Source organism: Myotis yumanensis, unplaced genomic scaffold, assembly GCF_028538775.1.
Source record: "Myotis yumanensis isolate MYYU_CA2020_CCGP unplaced genomic scaffold, mMyoYum1.0.hap1 SCAF_18, whole genome shotgun sequence".
In the NCBI taxonomy this organism is placed as follows: domain Eukaryota; kingdom Metazoa; phylum Chordata; class Mammalia; order Chiroptera; family Vespertilionidae; genus Myotis; species Myotis yumanensis.
Window position 1 is genome coordinate 10,679,331 of NW_027223769.1, and position 27,355 is coordinate 10,706,685.

General features: G+C 45.3%; 2 protein-coding genes across 2 annotated transcripts in view; one reads left to right on the forward strand and one right to left on the reverse strand.

Moving 5' to 3' along the window:
- Positions 1 to 3,632: 3,632 nt before the first annotated feature.
- RGS9BP (regulator of G protein signaling 9 binding protein) lies at positions 3,633 to 5,776 on the reverse strand. Its single transcript, XM_070398380.1, has one exon. It carries the CDS (start codon positions 5,457 to 5,459, stop codon positions 4,752 to 4,754), a length of 708 nt encoding a protein of 235 aa, XP_070254481.1. The 5' UTR covers positions 5,460 to 5,776; the 3' UTR covers positions 3,633 to 4,751.
- A 722-nt stretch (positions 5,777 to 6,498) lies between these two features.
- ANKRD27 (ankyrin repeat domain 27) overlaps positions 6,499 to 27,355 on the forward strand; it is a 67,952-nt gene continuing 47,095 nt past the window's right edge. The window contains 3 exon segments of the mRNA XM_070398248.1: positions 6,499 to 6,607; positions 17,608 to 17,739; positions 25,542 to 25,652. Of these exon segments, the coding sequence (XP_070254349.1) occupies positions 17,638 to 17,739; positions 25,542 to 25,652 (213 nt within the window). The 5' untranslated portion in view covers positions 6,499 to 6,607; positions 17,608 to 17,637.

Sequence of the window (27,355 nt, forward strand, 5' to 3'; positions counted from 1 at the left end):
GATGTAGCATCTTTAAAAAAACTACTCTGCCTGGCTGATGTGGCTCAGTGGTTGAGCATCAACCCATGAACCAAAAGGTCACCAGATCAATTCCCTGTCAGGGCACATGCCCAGGGCTTATGGGCTCAATCCCCAGAAGGGGGCGTACAGGATGCCCCCTAGTAGATGGATGTTTCTCTCTCTCATAGATGTTTCTATCTCTCCCTCTCCCTTCCTCTCTCTCTCAAATCAATAAAAACTTTTAAAAAAAAAGCTACTCTAACATCTTCTGCCAGTTGGCTGATTATATAGGAATAGGGAAGAAAAACTACGTATAGCAGGATAAGGGCTGTGGAGTATGTGGTCAGTGTGTCCCATCCCAGAATCCTGAAGTCTGCTAACAAGGTAGTTAATCCTTTTATGATGTCAAACAGCTTAGCCTGTTCCCAGAATCAGAGAACGGACAGCATTCCAAACTCCCAGAGGGTCAGTTACCAGGCCAGAGTGTACCTTCTTTGATGAAGACAACAGAAATGATTTCTAATATCTATGAACATTGTTAGTGCCCACCATTTCCTCCCTGCTCCTATCAATGCCACATACATGCTGTGCTCACATTCCCCGACATCAGGCAGCCAATGTAGTTATAGTTCTGAGGGCACCAGGTTACTTACAGAATAGGATTCTCCCAGTCTCCATGACAAATGACAGGTTTTCGCATCTGTAATTTCCCAGAATCAGTTTAGGTGGTCCAACTGCTGGGTACAACAAACTATTTAATAAATACTGGGCTTTCTTGGACTTACAGTTAGGGTCTGAATTTAAATTCCTAATCTAATTTAAGTAGCAGACACTAATTTGCTTTTTAAGTCCACCCACTAGTTCTGATATGGACTAAAATCACAGTAAGCTTAGTTGATTCTGATTTTTAAAAATCATACGGAATCTTACCCACAGACTAATTTTAGACAGTAACCACCAAACTGTAAGTTTCTATTTCAATATGCACCAAAACACACCAAACAATCAAAATAACCCTTTCTTGTTTAACTGCATTCCATTAAATGTTTTAAGCTCTGGAAGGGACCTTTGAGTTAGTGAGGACCCCCCACACACACCCATTTCCTAAACGAGGGACGTGAGGCACAGGGAGGTCAGTGACGTGTCTGAGGTACTTGGAGAGAGGCAGAGTCCCTGCCAATTGCAGCTGGTCAGGCCTTGCCGGAGGCGGCATGCCCTCAAAGAACATAGAGACCAGTCCTAGTCACTTTATTTCTCAGACTGACACGCAGACTCACACTCTGGGGCTCACACCCTTAACAAGCACTCAATAAAGAGCAGAGAACTACATTCTGAAAAGCAACCAAATAACTAAAAACATATCAATGTGCACATTGAAAAGGAAAATGCAGCATTGTCAGGGTCCTCATGCAAACCAGAACTCTTTCTCTCTTCAACCAGAGTACTTTTTAGTCATTCGACATCACGCATCTCATATGTAGCTTACTGTAAACTTTAGGTAAATCATAAAGTTTATGCTCTACTTTTAGTCACCAAAAATATTTTCCCTTCTGGCATTTTAAAAGTATAAGTTTTTAGAGCACATAAAAAAAATAATTTGCCAGCAGGCATTTTTCTCCCACAAACATTATTAGTTGGTGCTTTTTAAAAAATAATAGCAATAGTTCAAAGTTCCCATGATAAGTGCCTTGACATATCAAGTTTTTGTCTTTTTAGTATCACAAAAAGCAGTGCTGTTTTCCCAAAGGATAAGCCAGGGATGTTTCTTCTTTACAAGTACTTAACTTCACAAGAGATTTTACTTAACAATAGCACTTTACTTTGGAAGTAAAACTCTATCCTTTAGCTTGTACTTTTAATTTGGGAAATTAGATGTTCTCTCACATAGACCTTAACATTGACTGCTTCATTATACCCTATATTAGACATGTTGAATTTGTTTTCTTTTCTATCACTTGTATCCTGGTATAAAAATCATACCAAGAGTTTTTTAGAGAATTATTAACATATCAAACATCTAAGTTAAATCAGGCTTCTACAAGAAAGCAATTTCTTGAAATATATATAGAAATGAGAGCAGAGAGAAAGAGTAGCCTATTGCTCAAGCAGCAAGTGATTGTGCTTGAATCATCGAGCAAAAGTTCTATTAGGCAATGTTATAACTACAAATAATGCCAAATATTCCTAATGTTTAACATTTTCAAACTCAAGAGTGTTGTTTAAGCTAACAAGTCTACAGCAAAAATATGTTTATTGTAATTCGGCCTAATTTTGCAACACTTTCTCACAAATTCCAGTGAGCAGAGGGCTCTCAGAATCAGGTACACACCTGATTGTACATATAAGTGAAGACCCAAGGATCTGCCAAGTGGGTGGAGAGAGTGACAACCAATTGCTCTCTATGGATTACACAACTTCTGAAGTTTTTTTAAAAACAGGTTCTGCTGAACAATTTGTTTTTCATGAACAGAACATCTTGATAAGAACATAGTCAGACGCTGGCCAGTGTGCTCAATGGGTTGTCCTGCACACCAGGAGGTTGCTGGTTTGATCCCCAGTAGGGAGTGTACTGTTTCTTTCTCCCTCTCCTTTCCTCTCTTTCAAAAAATCAATAAAACTATTCTTTTTTTTAAAATAAAACTATTCTTTAAAAAAAGAACAAAGAATCACAGTCTTAGAGAAGGAAAAATCTACTTGGGGCTCGGTTTTTAGGGATATTTTCCAACACTGGGTCACAAAATGCCCAGCCTCCTCTTGCCTGAGATAAGACTTCGGGGAAAGTGACAGAGATTCCATGTTGTGTTGTATATGGGAAGAGGAAGAAAGGAGTTAGAAAACTGTGTCATCTCTGAAAGTACCCTGGGCTGTCAGATGCAAAATAATTTTATGTTGGCTGCTATTCAGACTCACGCAGACTGGATGAGGCAGAAGTTTCTTTTAATTAGTTATTGTCATAAAACTTTAATTCGGCTTAAGACCCTCTGAGTCGTTTAAAACTGCTATGCAAACATCTCATATTCTAAGTTACTGGAACCTGTGTGCTGAGGAGGAGTGGGAGTGGGCTGGGAGGACTGTCCTCAGTTAGGACTGGGTGCCCAAACAGCACTCCTGCTGCTATTCGCCTCTGCCATTGGCCCTCCCAAGTTGCCCTTGTGAAAACCTGCCAATTCCCTCCTCTTGGTCCCTTTTGTCACTATGGAGGTAAAAAAGGAAAAAAAAAATCCTTCTCAGTTTTGAGCCAAATCAATGCCTATGAATTTTATGCCAAATTATTACCTTTATGGAGTAAATGCATCTTTTTTTCTCAACAGATGTTCTTTTGGTAACACAGGTAGGAGGTGGCAGCCCAGCTCAGGCAAATTCCAGCCTCAGACCCAGGGTGTTTTCTACATTTCCTTATTTATTTACCAAGAGAAGTAAGGGCTGCTTAACTCCAGTCACCTACACTTGTGGTTCTAGTAGTTTTTGTTATGACCTCCTGCCTTCAAGATCAATTTTAAAAATAAATGCAAATATATATTTAGTAACCAAAGTATATAAGTAAAAACTATGTTTGACTCATTGGCACGTATAAATTCGTGGCCAAATGTCCTTTAGAAAAAACCAAACAGCTTTGATAGTACACAAAGTGATTTTTCTTTAAAATGATTGTTATTTTTAAAACACATTAAATTCCAAGTTAAAACTATTACATTCTCTGCGCGCCAGTGATGCTACTATACCCCCTCAGGGGGCAGTGTTGGGGTCAGAGAGCTGTGCAGCTCCTTCCAAAACCAGCTCTCCTACTGGCTAGCAAGCAAATTCCAAGGGATAGACAGGATTAAGGGCTCCAAAGAGGATTCCCCAGCCCTCCCTGAAAAGGAGGATAAAAAACTCTGGTCTAGTTCTGGAACAAAAATAAGCCAAAGGGAAGGAGAAAGTTCCAAAGTTTGCACCCCTCCCAGGCAGGCGAGGGAGAGCCCTTTTAAATAGGCAGTGTGCGCAGTGGGTCCAACCCCATGAAGGAAGGTTCTGTGGCCCTTCTCTGGTTTCTTAAGCAGAGTCAGACCCTGCAGTGAGGCCACAACCCCAAACCCCTTCTAGCTGCTTTTGGTGATTCTGCCAAGAAGCACAATCGTGAGCCATCCAGAAAGCACTTTGCATGAATGTCTATTTTTCCTCTCCTAAACTTAGGCCCCAAAGGATTAAGGTAGTAATAATAATAATAATAATAATAGAAACCCTGCTTATATCCTGTTGCAATTTGCCTCTTGTCCAGGAAGAAACAACCCCCCTCCAGCAAAACAGCCCCCTCTCCACACTTCATTTCATCACCGCCTTCATCAAACTGCCCCATGTAGAGTGGGAGTCTCCAGTAGGGATGGTGGCACCAAGCTCGGACTCAGTGCAAACACGCCCCAGCAGCACACGCGGTAACCCATTAACTCAGAGGAATCTGGGGTCACTGCGGACCGTTTTCTATTAATAGAGGATAAAGCTCCTGCAAACATTAGCGGTAATGCCCTGGCAACCTGCACAAATTAACTCCTCCCTGGCCAGCAGGAGGAAACCACGTTCTGCTGGTAGCTGTGTGCTTGAAATACGCGTGTACACCTACACACACGGGGTTTTAGAATTGCTCCCCTTAAACATGCCAGATTTCACTCCCATCCCGAGTCCTAGCGGTAAGGGTCATTCCGGGAGAGGGGCGTCCCTGGGGAAGGAGAGGTGGCAGTCAGGAAGGAGCTGAGCGGCAGGCTATCAGGTGTCGGTCAGCTCAGCTTTGCCACGCACACAGCCAGGGCCACAGCCGCCAGCAGCACGGCGCTGAAAACAGTGGCAGCCAGGGCCTTGCTCGGGTCGCAGGGCCCTGTGCGCTCTTCTACGGACACAAAGCCCGCCGAGGAGGCTCCAGCACTGAACAGGAGTTCGGCGCCCGCCGCCTGCCTGGCTTGCACCGTCCAGCGGGGCACGTTGACCTTCATCTCCAGGTCGTGGATCATCTTGCCCACCTGAAGGATCTCCCGCTCCAGCTCGCGCAGATCATCTGCGTCGAAGTTGCGCTCTGCCTCGTGCCGCAGGGTGCGGACGCTCAGGGCGCGTGCCGCGACGCCTGCCGCACCGCCCGCCACACCCGTGCGCACCAGCGGCCGTCGCGGCGCGTGCAGAGGGAACGCGGTGCCCAGCGCCAGCGCGCGCCGCATGTCCGCTTCCAGCAGGTCCAGGCAGCCGGAGAAGGCTACCCAGAGGCGCTCGAACTCGGCGCGTTCCTCGGCGCCCATGCCCTTGTCTCGCAGCGCGGTCGTCAGCGGAGCACCAGTAGCCACCGCCAGCTCCTGCGCCTTCTGGCGCGTCTTCTGCAGCTCCTCACGAAGGTTCTGCGAGTCCGCCGAGCCTCCGATAGTAAGCACCAGGTGGTGGTAGCATGCGGTCGCCTTGTTGAGCGCGTCCAGCAGCGCCTTGCACTCCTCCCTCGCCATGGCGGTGCGCTCCGGCACAGCCTGACCGCTGCGCTCCTCTCGGCCTCAGGCCCTCAGCACGGCCAAACACGGCCAATCCCCACTGCGGCCCCGGGTCGGACCGCTGGCACCCTCCTCATCGCCCCACCAGCTCCGCGCTGCAGTGCTGTGGACGGAGCCAGCTAGGGACTCGCGACGTGCGCCGGGTGCGTTAGCTGCCTCCGGTCCCCTCGTCCATCCTCCCAGGTACGCTCAAGTCACACGCTGAGTCTCTGTACTGCCCTGGCCTCCACGGTGGCCCCCTGCGAAGCCCGGGTTGCGGTCCCCATCCTCCTCTGGTACCGTCTCTAGGACTAACCCGCGGGCTGCGCGCTCCGCCTTAGCCGCTGCCAAGGATGGCTGGGTCGTGTTTCTTAGGATCCACCCACCCCGCCCGTCCTCGCGGGATGCTTCCATCCCCTGGACAAGGGATAGGCGGGGCCCCGCGCGGGGAGGTCACGTGTAGGTCCCCTGTCTCGCCCTCCTCCTCACCCCATTGCAGTTCTGGAATAATAGCGCTTCGCATATCTAACCCTCTATTTAACGGATGGGGAAAACTGAGGCCCAAGTAAAAAAAAGGGGGGGGGCGGGGGGCTGAGTCACTCTACATCCATGCAAGTGAGGGGCCTAGACTCCCAGCCCCTGCCAGCGACGGGAGTGGTGTACTTCATAGGCCTGGGCACCTCTGTCCTCCAAAGCTAGCAGTAAAGGGCGACACATGAAGCGGTTTGGCTCCTGGGTCCCCAATCTCAATCCAGCCCGCTTTCCAGAGACCAAGCTTGGACCCCTTCGCGTGACAGAGTTGCTCGCGACCCCGCCCTCTCCCGTTCTGGGCACGCGCAGTGGGCAGCTCGGGGCTAGCTGGCCTGAGGAGGAAGCGCAGTGCGCCGCCTGAACCTCCCCCCGGCCGGGCGGACTTAATGATTGCTCTGCGCGCACGTCACTCAGGATCAGGGTGGCCGCTCATTGGGCTGACCCGGACGCGGCTCCGCCCAGCGGTGGAGTAAGAGGGTGGGCAGTGGCGTGGGGCCGCGCGCTGGGGTGGTGGTACCTGAGGCCGGATCCCAGGGGCCGGGTGGTGTCGCCGCTGCTCCGGGAAGGGCAGGGAGTGAAACTATGTAGCCTTTTCAGTAAGTGTCCTCTCTCCTGTCTGCTCCCGTGCTTCCCTCCCCTCGGGACGACTGCGCTCGGGGCCCGGAGGCCGGAGGAGGCCGGAGCTGGAAACTACTCTTTCCGCCGCCAGCGCCCCACGGCGCCCCTGGCACGGAAGGTGGCTCCCGGGCGACTCCCGAGGCCCCGACCCCTCGCCGATGGCCCGCCCTGCCCGCGCGCTCTTCCGGTCCCGTCTGCCGCCGGACCTGTTCTACCTCTCCTTTCCGGGGTGGGGTGGGGTGGGGTGGCTGGGGAAGAATGCGTCCTCTGACCCCCGCGGCGCTGGGATGGGCCTGCGAGTCCGGGGTCTCCGGAGTTCAGAGTTGCGGGCAGTGGGCGGGACCGTAGCTCCTGGGATGAATGGCCTCCTGGGTTTGCGGGCGGCCTGGGCCGGGAAGGTGGAGAGAAGGCTGTGAGTGGCTGTCCAGGGCCACGGGCCAGACTCTTGGGGTCCCCGGGTAGCGGGTGATGAGGGCGCGGGGCAGGGAAGAGGGAGCCCCAGCCTACCTGCCTCTCGCGGAGCAGGGTCTCCTCCACCTGCTAGGTAAAGATTACTCCAGGAAAATTCTTCAGCACCAAGAGATATTCCGGACACTGGGTCTGCTCAGTTCTTTTCGTTAGAAATGGACAGCCTACAGGTTCTAGTGCTAGGCCGTGCCCCTCTGGATGCCCCTCGAGATGCCGGGGACCTGGGCACTTGGGGCCCTTGCTGGGTCACCGGAGCAGGTGTCAAGTCTTAATTGAGAATTTTGAACGTTTAAGAAACGAGGGGTAGCACACAGTCGCACTAGCGTTAGAGAAGAGCAGGGGATATTAGCGTTTCTAGGTCACCTCTCTGGTCCTGGTGTTGAGGCACTTCGGAGGGTCCAGAGGGCTGGGCCTCAGGGCTTGCTCTCACTCAGCAGACTGTCCTTTAGTTCATTGATTCAGTGGCCATTTGTGGTGAGGGCTCAGGTTCTCTCGGCCTTGGCCATTCTTTGCGGAGGAGGGTCTCAGCCACCCACCTGCCAAATGGATGCCTTGACAGAGGAAGGGCAGTTTTCAGGACAAAATGGTAGAAGGAGGGAGAACCCATGTCTTTGGGGGGTTGTGGAGACAGCAGAAGGAGACGAGGCTGCAGAGATGAGTGGGAGATCAGATGTAAGAGGCCCTTCATGCCAACCAGAAGAGTTAAGAGTTCATCTAGTAGGGAGTGGAGAGGAAGTCATTGGGAATCCTGCACAGACCTGTGTTGGAAAGATCACTTGTGGTCTTTGCTGTGAGCAAGTTTGAGTGACATCAGCAGGCAGAGCCTGTAGGCCTCCAAGGTGAAAGTGCAGTATGAGAGCCAGAACAGATACTTCTGACTGGCCCTGTGGCAAGAAAGCAGTTGGGGCTGTGAAGTTGGGTAGACACTGGCTTGTCACCTGAAATAATCCTGTAGGGCAGTGTTTCTGGGGGAGTGAGCTGTAGTATCTGCATAGGGCCTGCCCTCAGGTCTTGATTGTGGCTCCTTGGATTGTGTTGCCCTCATGAGGGCAGTTGCTGGTTCTTTGTTATTCACGTTGTCTGTGCCTGTTGGTGTGTCTGTCCAGGCTTTCCCTCTGTTTATGAACTGCCAGGATTAGGTTGGTGTTCAGTAACTTCCTGTTCTCCTAGAGGAGCAGAGGAATGCGACCATGTGATGATAGATACCAGACCTAGAAAAGATTTACACCTGAAGAATCCAGACCTGGTTGGTCCTGAGGTTGCTTCCACATCTGAGACACACTGAGAAATGCTTGCCCTTGGAGCTCCTGCCTTTCTGCCCAAGATACTGGCAGGGAGGTGGATTATGCAGGGAGGTGACTGCACCTGCAACTCCAGGAGCAGGGTGATGGAGTGGCATTCTGTGGAGCGGTTGTGCTCCTCCAACCTTTCCTGCTCCCTTGATGGTCACACCCCTTTCCAACCATAAGGACTTCTCTCCCTCTGTGACCCTCCACAGTCCAGCTGTCACTGTGTTTAGCCAGCTCTAAGGAAACGGTTTGTTTCTGTTTTTTAGCCAATGGCTGCCTAGGGCCAGCCCTTCCCCCTCCCCTGGATATGGGCAGTGGATTTCCAGCTCCAGTGAGAGATGATCCCTCCCTGGGAGCTTAAGCTTCCTCTAACACCCCACTATTATTTTGTTCAAGTGGGAGAACAGTTAACATGCCTACAGTGAGCTAAGTAAGCCAGGTGCAGGCTGGGTGCTTCAAAGGGGAGTTTTGAGAAAAATATGTATGAGATCCATAAACATTATAGGCCAGAAGGACACAAGTGACCATAACACCGTATATTATATCATCAAATTGCTTCCATTTGATATTAAAATAGATGAGTAGAAAGTTTTTCCTTTTTGCCTTTTCCTCCAACTGGAGAATATTGCTCATCAGTTGGAAAATATGCCTGTTCAGGGTCTTTGGTCAGGTCCCTGGAAGGGTAGGAAGAGCCACAGCAGTGAGATTTTAGCAGGGAATGCATCTCTGGAGGTGCAGACTCTCTTACGCTGGATTCTGCTGAGCCAGGCTGCACACTGTCACCAGCTGTCCCTGGCCAGCCAGAGTCCTCCAGGCTGGCAGGACGGTTGAAGACCACAAAACCACAAGTGTGCACACTGCCTCCTGAAATACCTGGTACTGGTTTGAGGCCTTGCCTGGCTGTCCTGATCACAGAGTAACTTTAGATAACTCTGTTCAGGGATATTTGATCTCAAACTTTACTAGATTTTCTATAAATGATCCCATTATTTGAGTTTAGGCAGGGATGCAATTTTTAAAAAAAATATTTTTACTGATTTTTTTATAAAGAGAAGAAGGGAAAGGGAGAGAAAAAGAAAAATCAGTGTGAGATTGGAACATCAGTCGGCTGCCTCCTGCATGCCCCCTACCAGGATGGAGCCCAAAACCTGGGCATGTGCCCTGACCAGGAATTGAACCAGTGACCTTTTGGTGCATGGGACAACACTCAACCACCACACCAGTCAGGGCAGGGGTGCAGTTTTTTTAAAAGTTTTATAAGAGGACTCACTCACCTTTTTAGTTTTATAAGGAAAAATTAGTCTGACTATATCATATCTTGTTTTTCATGAGGCTTTTGTCCAAGGCATTTTTACTTTGCTTGATATTTTAAAATATAAAACTAATTCTTGCAAGTAAACTTGTCAGGATATTAAATATTATTTTTAAGCACTTACCCCTATGTAAGAATTCAACTCTGGCATTAAGCACCAGGTTGTATATTATTTATTACATATTTTTAACCCTGGGACAGAAAGGTTGAGAACAGTGCTAGACAGAGCTCTTTGAATCTCTACTCCTAGACAGAGGGTTCAGTTGTTGACAACCAGGAGGACCATGTCCAAGAGAAAGCAAATGATTTAGGACTGAAAAACAGTAAACTCCATCCCATTCACCAGCAATACTTGCTAGGAGTCTTATGTGTTTACACAGTTCATGCATTTAAACTGAATGTTTTGATGTGGCATTTAGGGGCCTTCTCTTACCTTGCTCTCTTACCTGCTCTGTTTGAATTATTATTATTTCTATAGACTCGTCTTCTCATCAAGTCAAAAAAAGTTTACTCAGGTTTCTTTTTTATTTGTTTGTTTGTTAGTCCTCACCCAAGGATATTTTTCCATTGATGTTTTTAGAAAGTGGAAGGGAGGGGGCAAGAGAGAGAGAAAAACATTGATATGAGACACATTGATTGGTTGCCTCCCGCACATGCCCTGACCAGGGCCAGGGATTGAGCCTACAACTAGGTAGGTGCCCTTCACTAGAATTGAACCTGGGACCCTTCAGTCTGCAGGCCCAAGCTCTGTCCACTGAGCCAAACCAGCTAGGGCTTTACTCAGGTTTTCTGCACCCACACGAACTTTTTCGTGCCCCTACTTCTTGCCCCCAACTTCCTCCCTGCTGTTCCTGTCTCTATCTGGTCCTCACTTTTCCCAGCACTGTTCGGGGTTTGTTTTACTCTTCTGGTGCACATTCTTTGCCTCCCAGCTAGGTTATCAGTTTCTCCGTCAAAGCTAGCCCTTGTCACCTTCATCTTGGGGGCGGAGGTGTTGGTGTTCTGCCAGCATCTTGCCGGAAGAGCAGGCGTATCCCTTCGCAGATTTAGTCTGGCCATATCATATCTTGTTTTTCGTGAGGTTTTTGTCCAAAGCATCTTTACTTTTGCACTCTGCCATGTAGAACCAACTGTGTCAGTAACCTGGAAGAATTTTGTTTTCTTGTGACTCTGTCCCAGCAAAATTACATTGTTCAGTTCTTCTGGTAAGGACTCATGAAAGCATTATCTGGGCTTGTACTAATTTAATTCAACAAATCAAATGCCTAAATTGTTGCAGAGCTGTCTCTGTGATCTAGGAAGGGATTATATGTTACTGTTTTCACGCTAGGCTCTTCTCCGTAAACGGATTTGCAGGGCCTCCTGCAGGCAGCCCCCAGGAGCTGCAGCCAGAACAGCTCTGGCCGGACCAGACTGAGGAGATTCCATGTGGGGCTTGTGTAGCTGTCTGTCAGGGGGACTTTTCCTTTGGGGAAAATGAAGTGTGGAATCCTTGCATCCATGCTTCATGAAATACTAGTAACCCCTAATCCACGCATATTTATTTTACATGATGGTTGTATGGTTAAAGGGGTTAGAATAAATTTTGACATCTGTGTGTAATCTCAAATTAGCCAACTGAGCCTCAGTTTCTTCATCTGTGCCATGGGGCTAGTGATACCTATGTTTATTGTATTAGTTATTATTAGTTACCCATAGTTGTCAGGAACATTAAAATGGGATGAGGATATTTAGAAGTTACCACAGTGCCTGGACCAAGGATGTTCTCAAATGGTGGCTGTTTTTATCATTAACTATAAGGGAGAGAGTTCATAATATACTTATGCATACTGTTTTGGTGTTTTCCCAAGGAAACATATTGGAATATTGTTACATAGTAAGAAATTTAGTTTCCACTCATATTTCATTCATCTGATTATATCAAGGATAAGTTTACTTAATGCTCCTTAATAGTTGCTAGTTTTCTTTCTTTTCTTTCTTTTTTTTTTTGTTTGTTTTGTTAATCCTCACCCAAGGATATTTTTTCATTGAGTTTTAGGGAGAGTAGAAGGAAGGGGGAGAGACAGAGAGAAACATCTATGTGAGAGAGACACATCGATTGGTTGGTTGCCCCCCAAACATGCCCCAGATCAAGCCTGCAACTGAGGTATGCGCCCTTGACCGGGATTGAACCTGAGACCCTTCAGTCCACAGGCCGACGCTCTATCCACTGAACCAAACCGGCTAGGGCTAATTTTTTTCTTTTTAATGAAGAGGCCACAGGCTCAAGCTCAGAACCTTTGGCAGGCAATAGTATCTAGCAAGGTTTTAAATAGTGTGAATTGTTCTTACAACTTTTAGTTTGAAGATTATCTTCTTTTTATGGGATTTGATACTGGCTTTTTTCATTTAAGTATAATAAATATTCTTTTCAAAATAAATTTTAATTAAATAAAATTTTTAAAGGGAGTAGGTTTTTACAGGAAAATATCAAACATTAACAATAGAGCTGTTGTGTACAATGTGCAGGTTATTTATTGCAAAGGTGCCTTGCTCGGGAGAGGGGCACTGTGGGAAACGGGCTGAGAGGTAGCCTATTAGCTGTTTATCAAGCCATGTGCCCTGGTACCCCTTTTTAATTCTCACAAAGGGACCATGTGGGCTAGCAGTAAGTGGTGGTACATTGGTATGCAGTATGGCAAAAGTGATGAGGGAGAGATGTAAATGGAAATCCTGTAAGAAAGATATTTGTATTCTCCATTGCACAGAGTGAGATGGAGACTCGAGAGGTACGTGACATGGCTAGAACTCTAACTCCTTTTCTGTGCCCATTTTTCATATTCCTCTCTGAGAGCTCAGTGAAAACCGCAAACCAGGGGCAATGGAGATCCCATTCATAAAAGGAACAGATTTATACAGAATATATAAATAACATCTAATAAAAGTTATATATTATATTTTTATAATATTTTTATAGATTTCAGAGAGGAAGGGGAAGGGAGAGAGAGAGAAACATCAATGATGAGAGGGAATCATTGATCGGCTGCCTCCTGCATGCCCCCTACTGAGGATCAAGCATGTAATCTGCGCATGTGCCCTGACCGGGAATCTAACTCTTACCTCTTGGTTCATAAGTCGATGCTCAACCACCAAGCCACACCGGCTGGGCTATATATGGTCTTTACAGAGAAAAGTTAATTGTATGACATAGAAGAAGATGTACATGGAAAGACATACCATACCATGTTCATGGATAATAAGATTACTATAAAGATGTTGACTCTCTTGTCTGCAAATTCAGTAGTTTCTTTTTTTTTTAATATATATTTTATTGATTTTTTTACAGAGAGAAAGGGAGAGAGATAGAGAGTTAGAAACACATCAATCAGCTGCCTCCTGCACACTCCCTACTGGGGATGTGCCCGCAACCAAGGTACATGCCCTTGACCGGAATCGAACCTGGGACCTTTCAGTCCGCAGGCCGACGTTCTATCCACTGAGCCAAACCAGTTTCGGCAAATTCAGTAGTTTCAATAAAAATCCCAACAGGATTTTTCATAGAATTGATAAGCTGATTCTAATTCGTGTGACATTGCAAAGAATTGGGAATAACCAGACAGTTTTGGAGAACAAGAAGAGACGCCTTTCTCTATGAGATATAAAGGCAGATTGTGAAGCTGTATTCATAACATAATGTGGCCCTGCTCTGTCCAATATAATAGCTACTAGCCACATGTTGCTATTAAGCACATGTGGCTAGTATGAACTGAGAAGTGCTATAAACGTAAAATACACACCAGATTTTGAAGACATAGTAGGAGTAAAAAAATAATGTAAAATATGTCTTTAATTTTAAAATATTGATCACATGTTGAAAATGTAATATTTTGAACATATTAGGATAAATAAAATATATTATTAAAATTAATTTCTCCTTTTCCTTTATGTGGCTACTAGAAAATTTTAAATTACATATGTAACTATGCATAATGTGTATGTTATTATATTTCCTACATATATCTGTTGGACAGCACTGGTCTGGACCATTGAAACAGAGTAGAACCTAGAAACAGACTAAACATTTATGGGAACTTGGAGTATAGCAAAAGTAGCATTATCAGCCATGTGAAAGGGATAGACTATTTAAAAAACAATAATGGGGCCCTGGCCAGTGTGGCTCAGTTGGTTAGGCATTGTCCTGTGCACTGAAAGGTAGCCCAGACTGCACGCTTGATCCCTTGTAGGGAGCGTGCAGGAGGCAGCCGATCACTGTTACACTCTCACATTGATGTTTCTCTCAGTCTTTTCCTCTCTCTTTAAAAATAAAAAAATAAAAACATTTTTTAAAAAACCCAGTTGCTTATTGTTATATCATTCGTCCACAAACACACACACACACACACACACACACACACACATTTATATGTTGAAGCCCTATCCTTAATATGATGGTATTTGGAGGTGGGACATTGGGGTCTAATTAGTGTTAAGTCAGGATATAAGAGTAAGGCCTTCATGATGAAATTAATGCCCTTATAAAAAGAGAAAGAGACAGGAGTACTCTCTCTCTCTCCATCATGTGAGAATACAGTGAGAAGGTCTACAATCCAAGAAGTGGGCCCTCATCAAGAACCAAATCTGTTGGCACTTTGATCTTGGACTTCCTAGCCTCCAAAGCTGTGAGAAATAAATTTTTGTTGTTTAAGCCACTTAGTCTATGATATTCTGTCATAGCATCCCAAACAGACTGACAATTTGCCGTATGGAAAAAAATTAGAGGTCTGATTTATAACATATAAATATAAAGACCACCTAAAAATGAAAATATTTTAAAGATTCTTAGAAATTATTGGGACTATTTTTATGGCCTGGGTGTTGGAAAGGATGTGGTTTCAGCGATAGCCTTTGCTGCTAACAGATCAACCCAAAACTTAGTAGCTTAAAACTGCCACAGTTTATTACTTCCTACTGTTCCGTGGGGTGGCAGGTGATTCTTCAGCTGGTGGGATGGCTGTGCTCTCTGGACCACCTGGGCTTCTGTCTTCTTTGATGGTCTTTCATCCCATGGTCTTCTTCATAGCATGGTAGACTCAGGGCACCAAGAGAATGCGAGTGGACTCTGCAAGGCCTGTTGAGGTCAACACTCAGAAATCACAGAGTATCAGTTCTGTCTGTTGGTTGGTTAAAGCAATTCATGGGCTGAGTCAGATTCAAGGGGTGAGGAAGTAGACACCACTTTTTTTTTTTTTTAAAGAGGCTGTATCATGTTTTGTTTTTCTTTAAATATATTTTATTGATTTTTTACAGAGAGGAAGGGAGAGGAATAGAGTTAGATGAGAGAGAAGCATCAATCAGCTGCCTCCTGCACACCCTCTATTGGAGATGTGCCCACAACCAAGGTACCTGCCCTTTACCGGAATCGAACCTGGGGCCCTTGAGTCCGCAGGCTGACGCTCTATCCACTGAGCCAAACCTGTTACAGCAAGACACCACTTTCTGATTGGGGGAATGGTTAAGTCACTTTGCAAAGAGACATGCCAGATTATAGGATTCCCTAAAATCCAGAAAACTCTGACTGTTAAGGCAAAGATTGACAAGTTCAACTACATTAAAATCAAATACTTCGGTGGTGCTCTCCCTCCAGGGAGAAGCCAGTGCCTTTCCCTCCCCCACGTCCCCCGCCCCTCCACCTCCCCCAGGCACTTTACCCACTCCCAAGCTCCAAGGGTCCTTCCTTTATCTCAATAACTCGTTTCCTAAACCCATTTCTTCTACAAACTACTTCTTCTACCTCTGTAATTTACCAAATAAATGTTCTCTTACAGTTTGGGTCTTGCTCTGAATTCTTTTCTAGCCAGAACCCAAGTACTGAGGTTGCTGAACCCAGGTTTGGTCTGACCCCACCAGTCAGACACCTGGTGCCCTTCCCGCTGCCAATTAAAAAGAAAGAAAGAAAGAAATCAAACACTTTGACGCCTTTGGCTCAGTAGATAGAGCATTGGCCCACACACTAAAGGGTCCCAGGCTCTATTCTAGTCAAGGGCATGTACCTTGATTCCCAGCCCTGGTCAGGGCACGTGCAAGAGGCAACCAATTGATGTGTCTCTCTCACATAGATGTTTCTCTCTCTGTCTCTCTCCCTTCCACTCTCTCTAAAAATCAATGAAAAAAATCCTTGGGTGAGATTAACAAAAAAAAAAAAAATTGTTTTTATTTTAAAAAAATCAAACACTTTGATTTCTGAAAACACCCATTTGAAAAAATGAAAAGACAAGCTGCAGATTAAGAGAAGATATTTACAGCACTTTTTAGTAGTATCCAGATATATAAAGAACTATAAATCCTGAGAACAAGGCCAACAACCCATTGGAAAAATGGGCAAAAGGCATGATAAGATAATTTATAGAACAAGCCGAAACCGGTTTGGCTCAGTGGATGGAGCGTCGGCCTGCGGACTCAAGGGTCCCGGGTTCGATTCCGGTCAGGGGCATGTGCCTGGGTTGCGGGCACATCCCCGGTGGGAGATGTGCAGGAGGCAGCTGATTGATGTTTCTATCTCATCGATGTTTCTAACTCTCTATTTCTCTCCCTTCCTCTCTGTAAAAAAAAATCAATAAAAATATATTTAAAAAAAAATTTATAGAACAAAAGAAAATGATGTTCAACTTCATTAGCGAAATTAAAATATAAAAACAGTGAAATACTATTCTATACTCAAACACTAGCAGAAACAGGTTATCTGATGATACTAAGAAGTGTTGGCTAGGATGTGATGTGTGGAAGGAGGGTGCTTGTACACTTTTCAGGGAAGTAGAAAGCAGCCTTGCCAGCATCTGGTGATGGTGCAGGTGGATCTGCCCTGTAGTGCCTCCTTGGAACATTCCTAGATGTATACTCTGGTACAGAGTGTTCATTCCAGCATTGTTTGTAATAATAGAATTGTAGAAACAACTTAAATATAGGATATTAGATAAATAAATTGTGTCATGTTTATTTAAAAATACTATACAGAAATCTGAATGAATGAGCTGTGTGGATCAGCATGGATAGAACTTGCAAATGTAATATTGATTAAAAAGGATATGTTCCAGAATACTTATATATTGATGCCATTTATGTAAATTTTGAGCCACATAAAATAATATTCTAGTTTATTTATGAATGCATAAGTGTTAAAGGAATAATGTAAACAAGAATGATATACAACAACTCCAGGATCATGGTTGCCTCTGGAAGGGGCGGAGAGAATGGGATCAGGACAGGCACAGTGGGGGTTCCAGTCTGTTCTGATATACTCTTTCTTAAAAGAAAGTCTGAGGCAAATATGGCAAAGTGAGAAGAGTTGGTAATTCTGGGTGGTAGTTTGTGTTTTTACTTTTCTGTATGCTTAAAATATTTCATTAAAACATGCATATCGCTCTAACCGGTTTGGCTCAGTGGCTAGAGCGTCAGCCTGCAGACTGAAGGGTCCCAGGTTCAATTCTGGTCAAGGGCATGTACCTTGGTTGCAGCACATCCCCGGTTGGGGGTGTGCAGGAGGCAACTGATTGATGTTTCTCTCTCATCGATGTTTCTAACTCTCTATCCCTCTCCCTTTCTCTCTGTAAAAAATCAATAAAATATATATTTAAAAAACACACACGCATATCTCTAAAGTGTCAATATTTTAGTCATGTAGGATGTTCTAAAAAGAGCCATTTTCACATTTGCCATGACTTGGAGTTTAATTTCAAACACTTTGAAATTAACCAGTGAAAAAAAGTCATCCTAGAATTGATGGGTTATCTTTGACATTTCCTGCTGGAGTGTTAGGTGTGTAGAGTAGAGTACTAGAGTCAGGGATCATTTTTAGGAATTGCCAGATCCAGACTTGCATGTGTTTTATGAATCCGACGGTGGTCATTTACTGCCTTTTCCTCCCTTGTCCCAGGAAACTCGCTTTGCCCCATCTGAAGTCCATATGGCTCTTTATGATGAAGATCTCCTGAAAAATCCTTTCTACCTGGCCCTTCAAAAGTGGCGTCCTGACTTGTGCAACAAGGTGGCCCAACTTCATGGCATTGTAAGTGCATCAACCCTGAGGGTTGTCCTTTCCCATTAGCTGTGGACCAAGCAGTGCTGGCGAGGCCAGAAATATAGTAGACTTTGGTTAAGTTTAGAGGGAATCAGCTACAAACCTACTCAGTATAAAAGCCCCAGACCGTGCTCAGTATGGAACAAGTACCAACCCAGGGTGTACTGTTTTCTCTGCACTCTCAGCCCATGGGGACACAGGTCTCCTGGTGTTCGCCTCTGTTTCTTTTGTTCCATGTTGACCATGAGGGCTATCGAGGACAGAAATGACATTCCTTCTCGGGGCCTCATGAGGCCTGGTGTGAGGTGAGCGCTCATTCCCATAGAATAAGAGAACGTGTGAACACATTCCCATGTCACTTTCAAAGGTATTTCCTACAGGGAAGGAACTGTGGTGAAAGAATGTTTATAATAGGGCCACAACCTCAAACGCCTTCACGGGCAGCCGGGTAACAGGAATGAGGGAAGTGTGTAAGAGAGACTGTAGCCTGTCTGTGGGGCCCTGTTGCCTGGCGAGAAGGCAGGCCTCACGCTGCAGGTCTGTCCAGTTCTGAGGTTGTCTTACACAACACAGCAGGACAGTGTGTGGGTGCCTCCGTGCCGTCCTGTGCTTGAGGAGTCTTCTTTCTGTGTGTTGTCCTCTTCTCATATGTGTTCCCACTTTTCTTGCCACGGGGTGTGATTTTACTCAGGTATGTCAGGAGGCTGTGGATTTGAACCAATGGAGAAAGTCACTTTAGCCCAATGATGTCAGGTTCTCAGCTGCCCTCTGGAAAATTGGAACTGACTTCCACACCACCCAGTTCATCCCTGTGCCATCAGAAGCCTGATTTCTTGAACTCCCTTCCGATTTTTATGATTGGTTTTGTGATTGATACATTTTATCCAGTTTTTTTTAATTTTTATTTTGTGTGTGTGTGTGTGTGTATCTTTTTTTCTTTTTTTTCAGAGAGGAAGGGAGAAGATGAGAAAGATAGAAACATCAACGATGAGAACGGCTGCCTCCAGCACGCCCCACACTGGGGATTGAGCCTGCAACCCAGGCATGTGCCCTTGGCTGGAATCAAATCTGGGACCCCTCAGTCCTCAGGCCAATGCTCTTTCCACTGAGCCAAACTGGCTAGGGCTTATTTTTATTTATTTTTTATATATATTTTATTGATTTCTTACAGAGAAGAAGGGAGAGGGATAGAGAGTTAGAAACATCAATGAGAGAGAAACATCGATCAGCTGCCTCCTACGCACCCCCTACTGGGGATGTGCCCACAGCCAAGGTACATGCCCTTGACTGGAATCGAACCTGGGACCCCTCAGTCCAAAGGCTGATGCTTTATCCACTGAGCAAAACTGGTTAAGGCTATTTTTATTTTTAATATGTCTTTAATAATTTCAGAGAAGAAGGGAGAGGGAGAGAGAGATAGAAACATCAATGATAAAAGAGAATCATTGATCGAATGCCTCCTGCACACCCTCTACTGGGGATTAAGCCCACAACCCAGGCATGTGCCCTTGACTGAAATCAAACCTAGGACCCTTCAATCCACAGGCCAACATTCTATCCACTGAACCAAACCAGCTAGGGCTTATTCTGGATTTTACAAGTCATAAAGTTCATTATAAAAACAGTTAGAGAGCCGAAACCGGTTTGGCTCAGTGGATAGAGCGTCGGCCTGCGGACTGAAAGGTCCCAGGTTCGATTCCGGTCAGGGGCATGTACCTGGGTTGCGGGCACATCCCCAGTGGGAGATGTGCGGGAGGCAGCTGATCGATTTTTCTCTCCCATCGATGTTTCTAACTATCTATCTCTCTCCCTTCCTCTCTGTAAAAAATCAATAAAATATATTTAAAAAAAAAAAAAAAAAAAACAGTTAGAGAGCCCAGCCAGTATGGCTCAATGGTTGAGCATCCACCCAAGAACCAGGAAATCACTGGTTCGATTCCTGGTCAGGGCATATGCCTGGATTTCGAGCTCAATCCCCAGTGGGGGTTGTTGGGGGGGCTGCAGGAGGCAGCCGATTGATGATTCTCTCTTATCCTTGATGTTTCTATCTCTCTCTCTTTCTCCCTTTCCCTCTGTGAAGTCAATAAAAACATATTTTAAAAACAAACAACAGTTGGAGAACCCAGCCAGTGTACCTCAGTGATTGAGTGTTGACCCATGAATCAGGAGGTCATGGTTTGATTCCTGGTCAAGGCCCGAGCTCTATCCCCAGTGGCATGCAGGACACAGCCTATTGATGATTCTCTCTCATCATTGATGTTTCTGTCTCTCTCTCTCCCTTCTTCTCTGAAATAAATAAAAACATATTTTAAAAATACTTTTTAAAAAAACAGTTGGAAACAGCAATCAGGCTCAACTACAAGACTATGCTCACATGGGCCTACCTAGAGTGCCCAGCTCAGGTGATGGAAAACTGAGCCACTGGGCCCTACAGGACACCTACTACACAAGGCTAATTCCAGGAGACATAGCGGCTCTACCTAATATAGAGAAACAAATACAGAGAAGCAGCTAAAATACGGAGACAAAGAAACATGTCACAAGTAAAAGAAATGAAAGCAAGCAAACTATTGGATACAGAGTTCAAAGCAATGGTTATAAGGTTGCTCAAGGATCTTAATGAGAGTTTGAAGGGAATTAATGGGAGCTTCAATGGACTTAGTAAGACTTTCAAGGATCATAGTGAGAATGTCAAAGACATAAAAAAGGACCAGTCAGAAATTAAGCATATACTAACTGAAATAAAGAATAATTTACAGTGATTCAACAGGAGAATAGAGGATTCCGAGAATCAAATCAACAACTTGGAATATGAGGGAGCAAAAAACACCCACTCAGAAGAGCAAAAGGAAAAAAGAATCCAAAAATATGAAGATAGTGTAAGGAGCCTCTGGAACAACTTCAGGTGTACCAACATTCACATTATGGGGGTGCCAGAAGGAGAAGAGAGAGATATTGAAAAACTATTTGAAGAAATAATGACAGAAAACTTCCCTACCTGGTGAAAGAAATAGACTTACAAGGGCAGAGAATCCCAAACAAGAGGAACCCAAAGAGACCCACACCAAGACACATTATAATTAAAATGCCAAGAATTAAAGACAAAAAGAGAATCTTTAAAGCAGCCAGAGAAAAGCAGTCAGTTACCTTCAAAGGAGTGCCCATACGACTGTCAGCTGATTGCTCAACAGATACTTTGCAGGCCGGAAGGGAATAATTCTGGCAAGAAATATTCAAAGTGATGAATAGCAAGATTACTCTAACCAACAAAGCTATCATTTAGAATTGAAGGTCAGATAAAGAGCTTCACAGACAAGAAAAAGCTGAAGGAGTTCATCACCACCAAACCAGTATTACATGAAATGTTGAGGGGTATTCTTTAAGAAGAGGAAGAAGAAGAAGGGGGCCGGGGAGAGGAGAATCAAAAATAGGAATAATAAAATGGCAATATATACATATCTATCAACAACTGAATTTAAAAGTCAAATGAACAAGAAATCTAATGGACAAAATAAATTGATGAATAAAATAGAACCAGAGGCATGGAAACATAGAACAGACTAACGAATCTCAGAGAGAAGGGGAGAGGAGCGAGGAGAGATTAATTAAAGATCTTATATGCATACTAGAGGCCCTATGCACGAAATTCGTGCAAGGGGCTTGGCCCTCGCAGTCGCGGCTTCGTCAGGAAGATCGTCCAGACAGTCATTCCGCTGTTTAGCTGTTCAGTCTAATTAGCATATTATGCTTTTATTATTACAGATATGCATGACGTATGAATACAGACAGTAGGGTGGTGAAGGCCTGGGGTGGGGTGGGGTGGGACCTAGGTGAAGGTGGCAATGGGAGGAAAAAGGGGGACATTTGTAATATTCTCAACAATAAAGATTAAAAAAACAAACAGTTGGAGAATACAGCTGTTGCCAAAGAAGAAAATAAAAATCTCATGAAAGCTCACCAAAGACATTCATTGTTATCTTTTCATTTCACACTAGTTATTAAATGCTACTCTAGGCAAGGCACTATGTTTGTCAGCCAAATATATGAATATACATCATCATCTTTACCCTATGGAGCTTAAATTCTAGTGGGAAAGATGGCTATATTCTGAATATATATTTATTAGAATTGTAGCTGTGGTAAGTATCACAGAGAAAAGGTATAGGATGCAAAGCAATCGTGTTGACTGGGAGAGCTTAACCTAATTTGGGAAATATTTCCTTCCCATCTTTGCTCTATGATATTTAATATGTACTGTCCAGCCCTAACTGGTTTGGCTCAGTGGATAGAGCGTCAGCCTGCGGACTCAAGGGTCCCAGGTTCAATTCTGGTCAAGGGCGTGTACCTTGGTTGTGGGCACATACCCAGTAGGGAGTGTACAGGAGGCAGCTGATCGATGTTTCTCTCTCATCAATGTTTCTAACTCTCTATCCCTCTCCCTTCCTCTCTGTAAAAATTAATAACATATATTTTAAAAAATAAGTACTGTCTAGATAACATATATAACTTTCTCATGCTTTTTAAAAATGCCACACTGTGGCCCTGACTGGTTTGGCTCAGTGGAGAGAGCGTCGGCCTTTGGACTGAAGGGTCCCAGGTTTAATTCTGGTCAAGGGCATGTACCTTGGTTGTGGGCACATCCCCAGTAGGGGGTGTGCAGGAGGCAGCTGATCGATGTTTCTCTGTCATCGATGTTTCTAACTCTCTATCCCTCTCCCTTCCTCTCTGTAAAAAGTCAATAAAATATATATATATACACACACACACACACACACACACACATACATACATACATTTATTTGTTTGTTTGTTTGTTTGTTTGTTTATTTTAAATGCCACACTGTGGTCCTGGCCAGGTGACTCAGTTGGGGCATCGTCCTGTATACCAAAAGGTTGCAGGTTTGATTCCTGGTGGGGGAGCATGCAAGAGGCAACCAATCGATGTTTCTCACATCAATGTGTTTCTCTTTCTTCCCCCCTCTCTAAAATCAATAAAAACATATCCTCGGGTGAGGATTAAAAAATAAATAAAAATAAAAATGCCACACAGTGGAATGCTGTTATTTTTCAGTAAGTTCTGTGTGACCTGTCTCGCTCACCACTGTGTTGCCAGCCCTTAGCACAGTTCTTTGTCATCCAGTAGGTACTTTTCCAGCTGCAAATAGTGGAATCACACTTAAGCTCACTTTAGCGAGAGGGGAATTTTGAATAAGAACTTTGGTCACCTTCCTTTCAGGTACACTGAGGAATGGGAGATTCTTCTTAAACGGTACCATCCCAAGTTCCCAGTGGTACCCTAGGCCACTTACTCCAGCCCCTCCTGAAAGCCATGAGATCCACAGGGAGCTGTTTAGAGCCTACATTGGGCAGCACTGAATTCCTCAGCCTTGTTTAGTTCCAGAATCAGTGAGGCCAGCTTCTCAGCAGGAATCAGCAGTGCTGGGAAGGAACTGGCCTGCTCCGAGGGTCAGATATTGTTGGCTAGCTTCTGCCCCCTGATGGCTGGGTGATGGGAACAGGCTCATCCCTGTCTAATGCATAATAATACACCCTCCACGATTGGTGGTTGAATGAAAAGTAGAATATTCCAGTTGCCTCTAGAAGAGGCAACTTTCTGCCATCTCTAAAGGATCCATGTGGCCTCAGCAGGTGATTGCTAAATTTATTTCCATGGGGCTTGGACATGGGGCCAAATTTGGCCGCCCTCGAATCCTTTATTAGGCTTTAAAAATGTGATATTTCCACTTTTAAATGTGTATCTCCCTTAGGCTTAACTGCCCCTCCCTGTGAGCCAAGCTTGCAGGCCTCCTAATCCTCACACAAAGTATACAGCAGCTAAGAATGCAGCTTGGCTGCTTCCCCCACTGCCCTAGCCTGTCCTCCAGTCTTCCTTCCTTCCACACCTTCCTTTGATGGGGATGTCTCTATGTACAGGCACTTCTGCGCATGGGCCATAAAGTTTCAATCGCACTGTACATGGGCGCCCGCACGTGGTATTTTGTGGAAGAGCCACACTCAAGGGGCCAAAGAGCCACATGTGGCTCTCGAGCCGCAGTTTGCCGACCACTGGGCTAGGGTCTCAATATTTCTTCAACATTGTCTAATATCTAGTCCTGTTCAAATTTCCCAAATCTCTCATATCTTTTGTTTGTTTTACAGTTGGTTTGTTCAAATCAGGATTCAAAGGAGATCCACATTATGTTGAATTGATAAGTCTCTCTTTTTCTCCTAACTTTATTGAGCTAAACTGAAGTACGCGAAACTGCACATACTTAATGTGCAATCTTGAGTTTCTTTTTAATTTTTTCCTTTAATTTTCTTTTTCTTTGGTCACTTATTCTGTAGAGCTTCCTGCATTCTGGCTTTTGCCAGTTTCAGCCCTATAGTGGTGTTCAACATGGCCCTCTGTTCTCTGTATTTCCTGAAATTGGTGGTTAAATCTAGATCTTGATCTGGTTCAGTCTTGATTTTTTGAGGCAGGGCAAGGCCACCTTGTAGACAGGCTTGAGTTCTTCCCTCAGTCAGTGCCTCCCTTTCCTGCTGTGAGGGATTGGTGTGTCTCCGTGGGGAGAGAGGCCGCACTGCTCTTTCTGACTCCCTGAGGAAGCCCATGAGGCCCCTGCCCCCAGAGGCTCCCGAGTTCCATGGTGTCTTTGCAGAGGAAACTGCAGGAGGTTCTGGGCCAGTGGTTCTCAACCTTCCTAATGCCGCGACCCTTTAATACAGTTCCTCATGTTGGGTGACCCCCAACCATAAAATTATTTTTGTTGCTACTTCATAACTGTAATTTTGCTACTGTTATGAATCGTAATGTAAATATCTGATATGCAGGATGTGAAAGGGTCGTTTGACCCCCAAAGGGGTCGCCACCCACAGGTTGAGAACCGCTGTTCTGGACAGTCCTTCCGTGAGGCAGCAAGATGGGGCCGAGGTTAGAGGGTGGCAGGAGTCGGAATCGTGGCTCTGCCACTTACTGGCTGTGTGACCCTGGGCACGTTACTTCACTCCTTTGAGCCTCGGTTTCCTCTTCGGCACAGTGGGGATGGTGCAGGAGCCGTTTGCTTTTGGCTGGGCTGCTTCAGGAGATGGGGCTCTGAATCTGAATGACTTAGCTGCTTTGGGTCATCTTCCTTCCAGGTGCACTTGTGTCTGAGAGTCCTCTGAAACACGGGTCCCTGAGCCCAGCACAGATCCATGTGCCGGGGCAGTAGGCAGTGTTGAGTCAAGCTCCTTCCTGTGCTGCTTTGAGCTGAGAAGCTGGTGTCTCGTCAGTGAGGTAGCCACTGTTGGACTAAAAATTCAGGTTTCCGATTGCACCTTCCCCAAAGCGAGGCTCTGGCACGCTGAGACATCTCTGGTGGAGGTGACAGCCTGCGATGGGAAACTGAGTTTCTGTACTTGTGTTACAAACTGTGATCATAACTAGGCTTCATGTGCAGTGTTTATCATTTAGGTGTGGGAACACATGTGACTTTTTAGTGTCACTTTTCTGTGCTTTCCAAACTATCCTCTCTCCATCTGGAACCGTTCATGAGCCAATTGATGACTGAGTGGGGCACCCAGTCCAGCTGTGGGGAGGGACCCCACAGGGTGGGAGCTACCTCCCTCTGACTGGGCTCCATCACGACAACAGAGTGAGTCAGCTGGCATCACCTGCTGCTGTGTTGGGCATTATCTCTGCAGTAGGTCCCCACAACAGTTCCAGCTGGAATATTTTGTGATGCATCCTGTTCTGCTGAAGTTGTAAATGACACATCTCTCTAGTATTCACCCTAATTATTTTTTTCCAGGTCTTAGTTCCCTGCAAAGGAAGCCTAACAAGCAATGTTCAGTCTACTTGTCAGTTTGAGTCCTATATTTTGAAACCAGTGGAAGAACACTTTCAGACCTTAAATGGAAAGGTATTCATTTCTTTGTGGGTCAACCAGGGTTACTCACTCAGTATTTGGGTGGGCTGGAGGGGAGAGAATCCTGCTTGTCACCCTTTCACATCTATGTTAAATGATGGCTTTAACACAGCCGCCCTGTGGGATGGGGTTGGAGGGCCCGCTGCCTTTGAGGAAAGAGGAGATGGTAGTGCTGAGCAGGGCCTTGGCTGGGCATCTCTTCCTCAGCCTATGGGTTTCCTGCCAGTGATATCTCTTCCTTGAGGTCCTGGCAAAGCAAGCTATTTTATCCCTGTGACATTGGCCACAAATTGGAGATCAGGGATGAAGTTTAATTTTTTTAAAACTTTGTTTTGAGCCCAGCTGGTATAGCTCAGTGGTTGAGCATCAACCTATGAACCAGGAGGTCCTTATTCCTGGTCAAGGCACATGCCCAGGTTGTGGACTCAATTCCCAGGAGGGGGCATGTAAGAGGCAGCCAATCAGTGATTCTCTCTCATTATTGATGTTTCTATCTTCTCTCCCCCTCCCCCTCTCTCTCCCTTCCTCTCTCTGAAATCAATAAAAATATATTTTTAAAAAACACCCAATTTTGTTTTGAAATCATCTCAATCCTACAGAAAGTTTCAGTAAAGTAGAAAGAACTCTCATATACCCTTCACCTAGATTGGTGAACTATTAACATTTTGGCCACATTTATTTTATCACTATACATAATATACATTACTATTACTTTTTCTGAACCTTTTTCAGAAAATGTTTCATAAACCATGTCCCTTTACTTCAAAACAATTCCATCTGTATTTCCTACATAACCAGAGCACAGTGATCACACTCAGAAAATTTAACATTGATAGAGTACTGTCCTCCAACATCCTGTTCTCATACAAGCTATGCTAATTGCACTAATAATTGCACTTTCAGATCCAGGGTCCCAGAATGCATTTTCAGTTTTCTTCTTTTGCAAGAGGCCCTCAGTCTGTCTCTCATGACAGTGACATTTCTGTTTTGCTTTGGAGACTCACCCTCCGTGTGGGCCCTCGGATGTTTCCTCATGATTAGATTAGCAGTTATCGTTTCTGGTAGGAATGCTTCCAAAGGGTATTTTATCTTTCTCAGTGTATCACGTCAGGGAGCACATGATATCCATCTATCTCGTAGTCAGTGCTAACTTTGGAGTATGCATTTTCTTAATTTTTAAGTGTAAGCAGGTAGGTTCTGACAGCAGGAGGTTCCATTCCTCGTCAGGACTCTCCAACCCAGCAGCTGTAGGCACTGTGTGGGGAAGAGGAATGATGGGGCATGGGGTGACCTGGACACCGGCTTGGGGTCAGCAGCCCAGTGGCTCACGAGGCATGCCACTGTTTTCCTGCCAGAGATCTGCTCACCACAGCTGCCAGTCCCTTATTAGCTTTTGTTCTCTTTGGGGTACCCAGATCTACAAAGAGCAGAGCAGTCAGGCTTATCACAGCGGGTCTGCCCTGGGCTCCCTGGCCATGGCCAGAGTGGTGAGCCTCAAAGGGGACTGCAGCATCATTGTCCAGCCCCATCCCAGCTGAACACCGGACACTTTGGTCTTTTGTTCAGATAGGAGAGCCTTCCTACTCTTCCATTCCTGGAGGGTGTAGTTTCTGCTACTCTGAGGAACAGCTTAGTGCTTCTTCTGTTACAACATTTAAAAAGGATCAGGGCCCATCCAGTGTGGCTCTGGTTGAGCG

Bases quoted from the DNA above. Each gene is read 5' to 3' on its own strand.
- RGS9BP (XM_070398380.1), bottom strand. From the start codon at position 5,459: ATGGCGAGGGAGGAGTGCAAGGCGCTGCTGGACGCGCTCAACAAGGCG.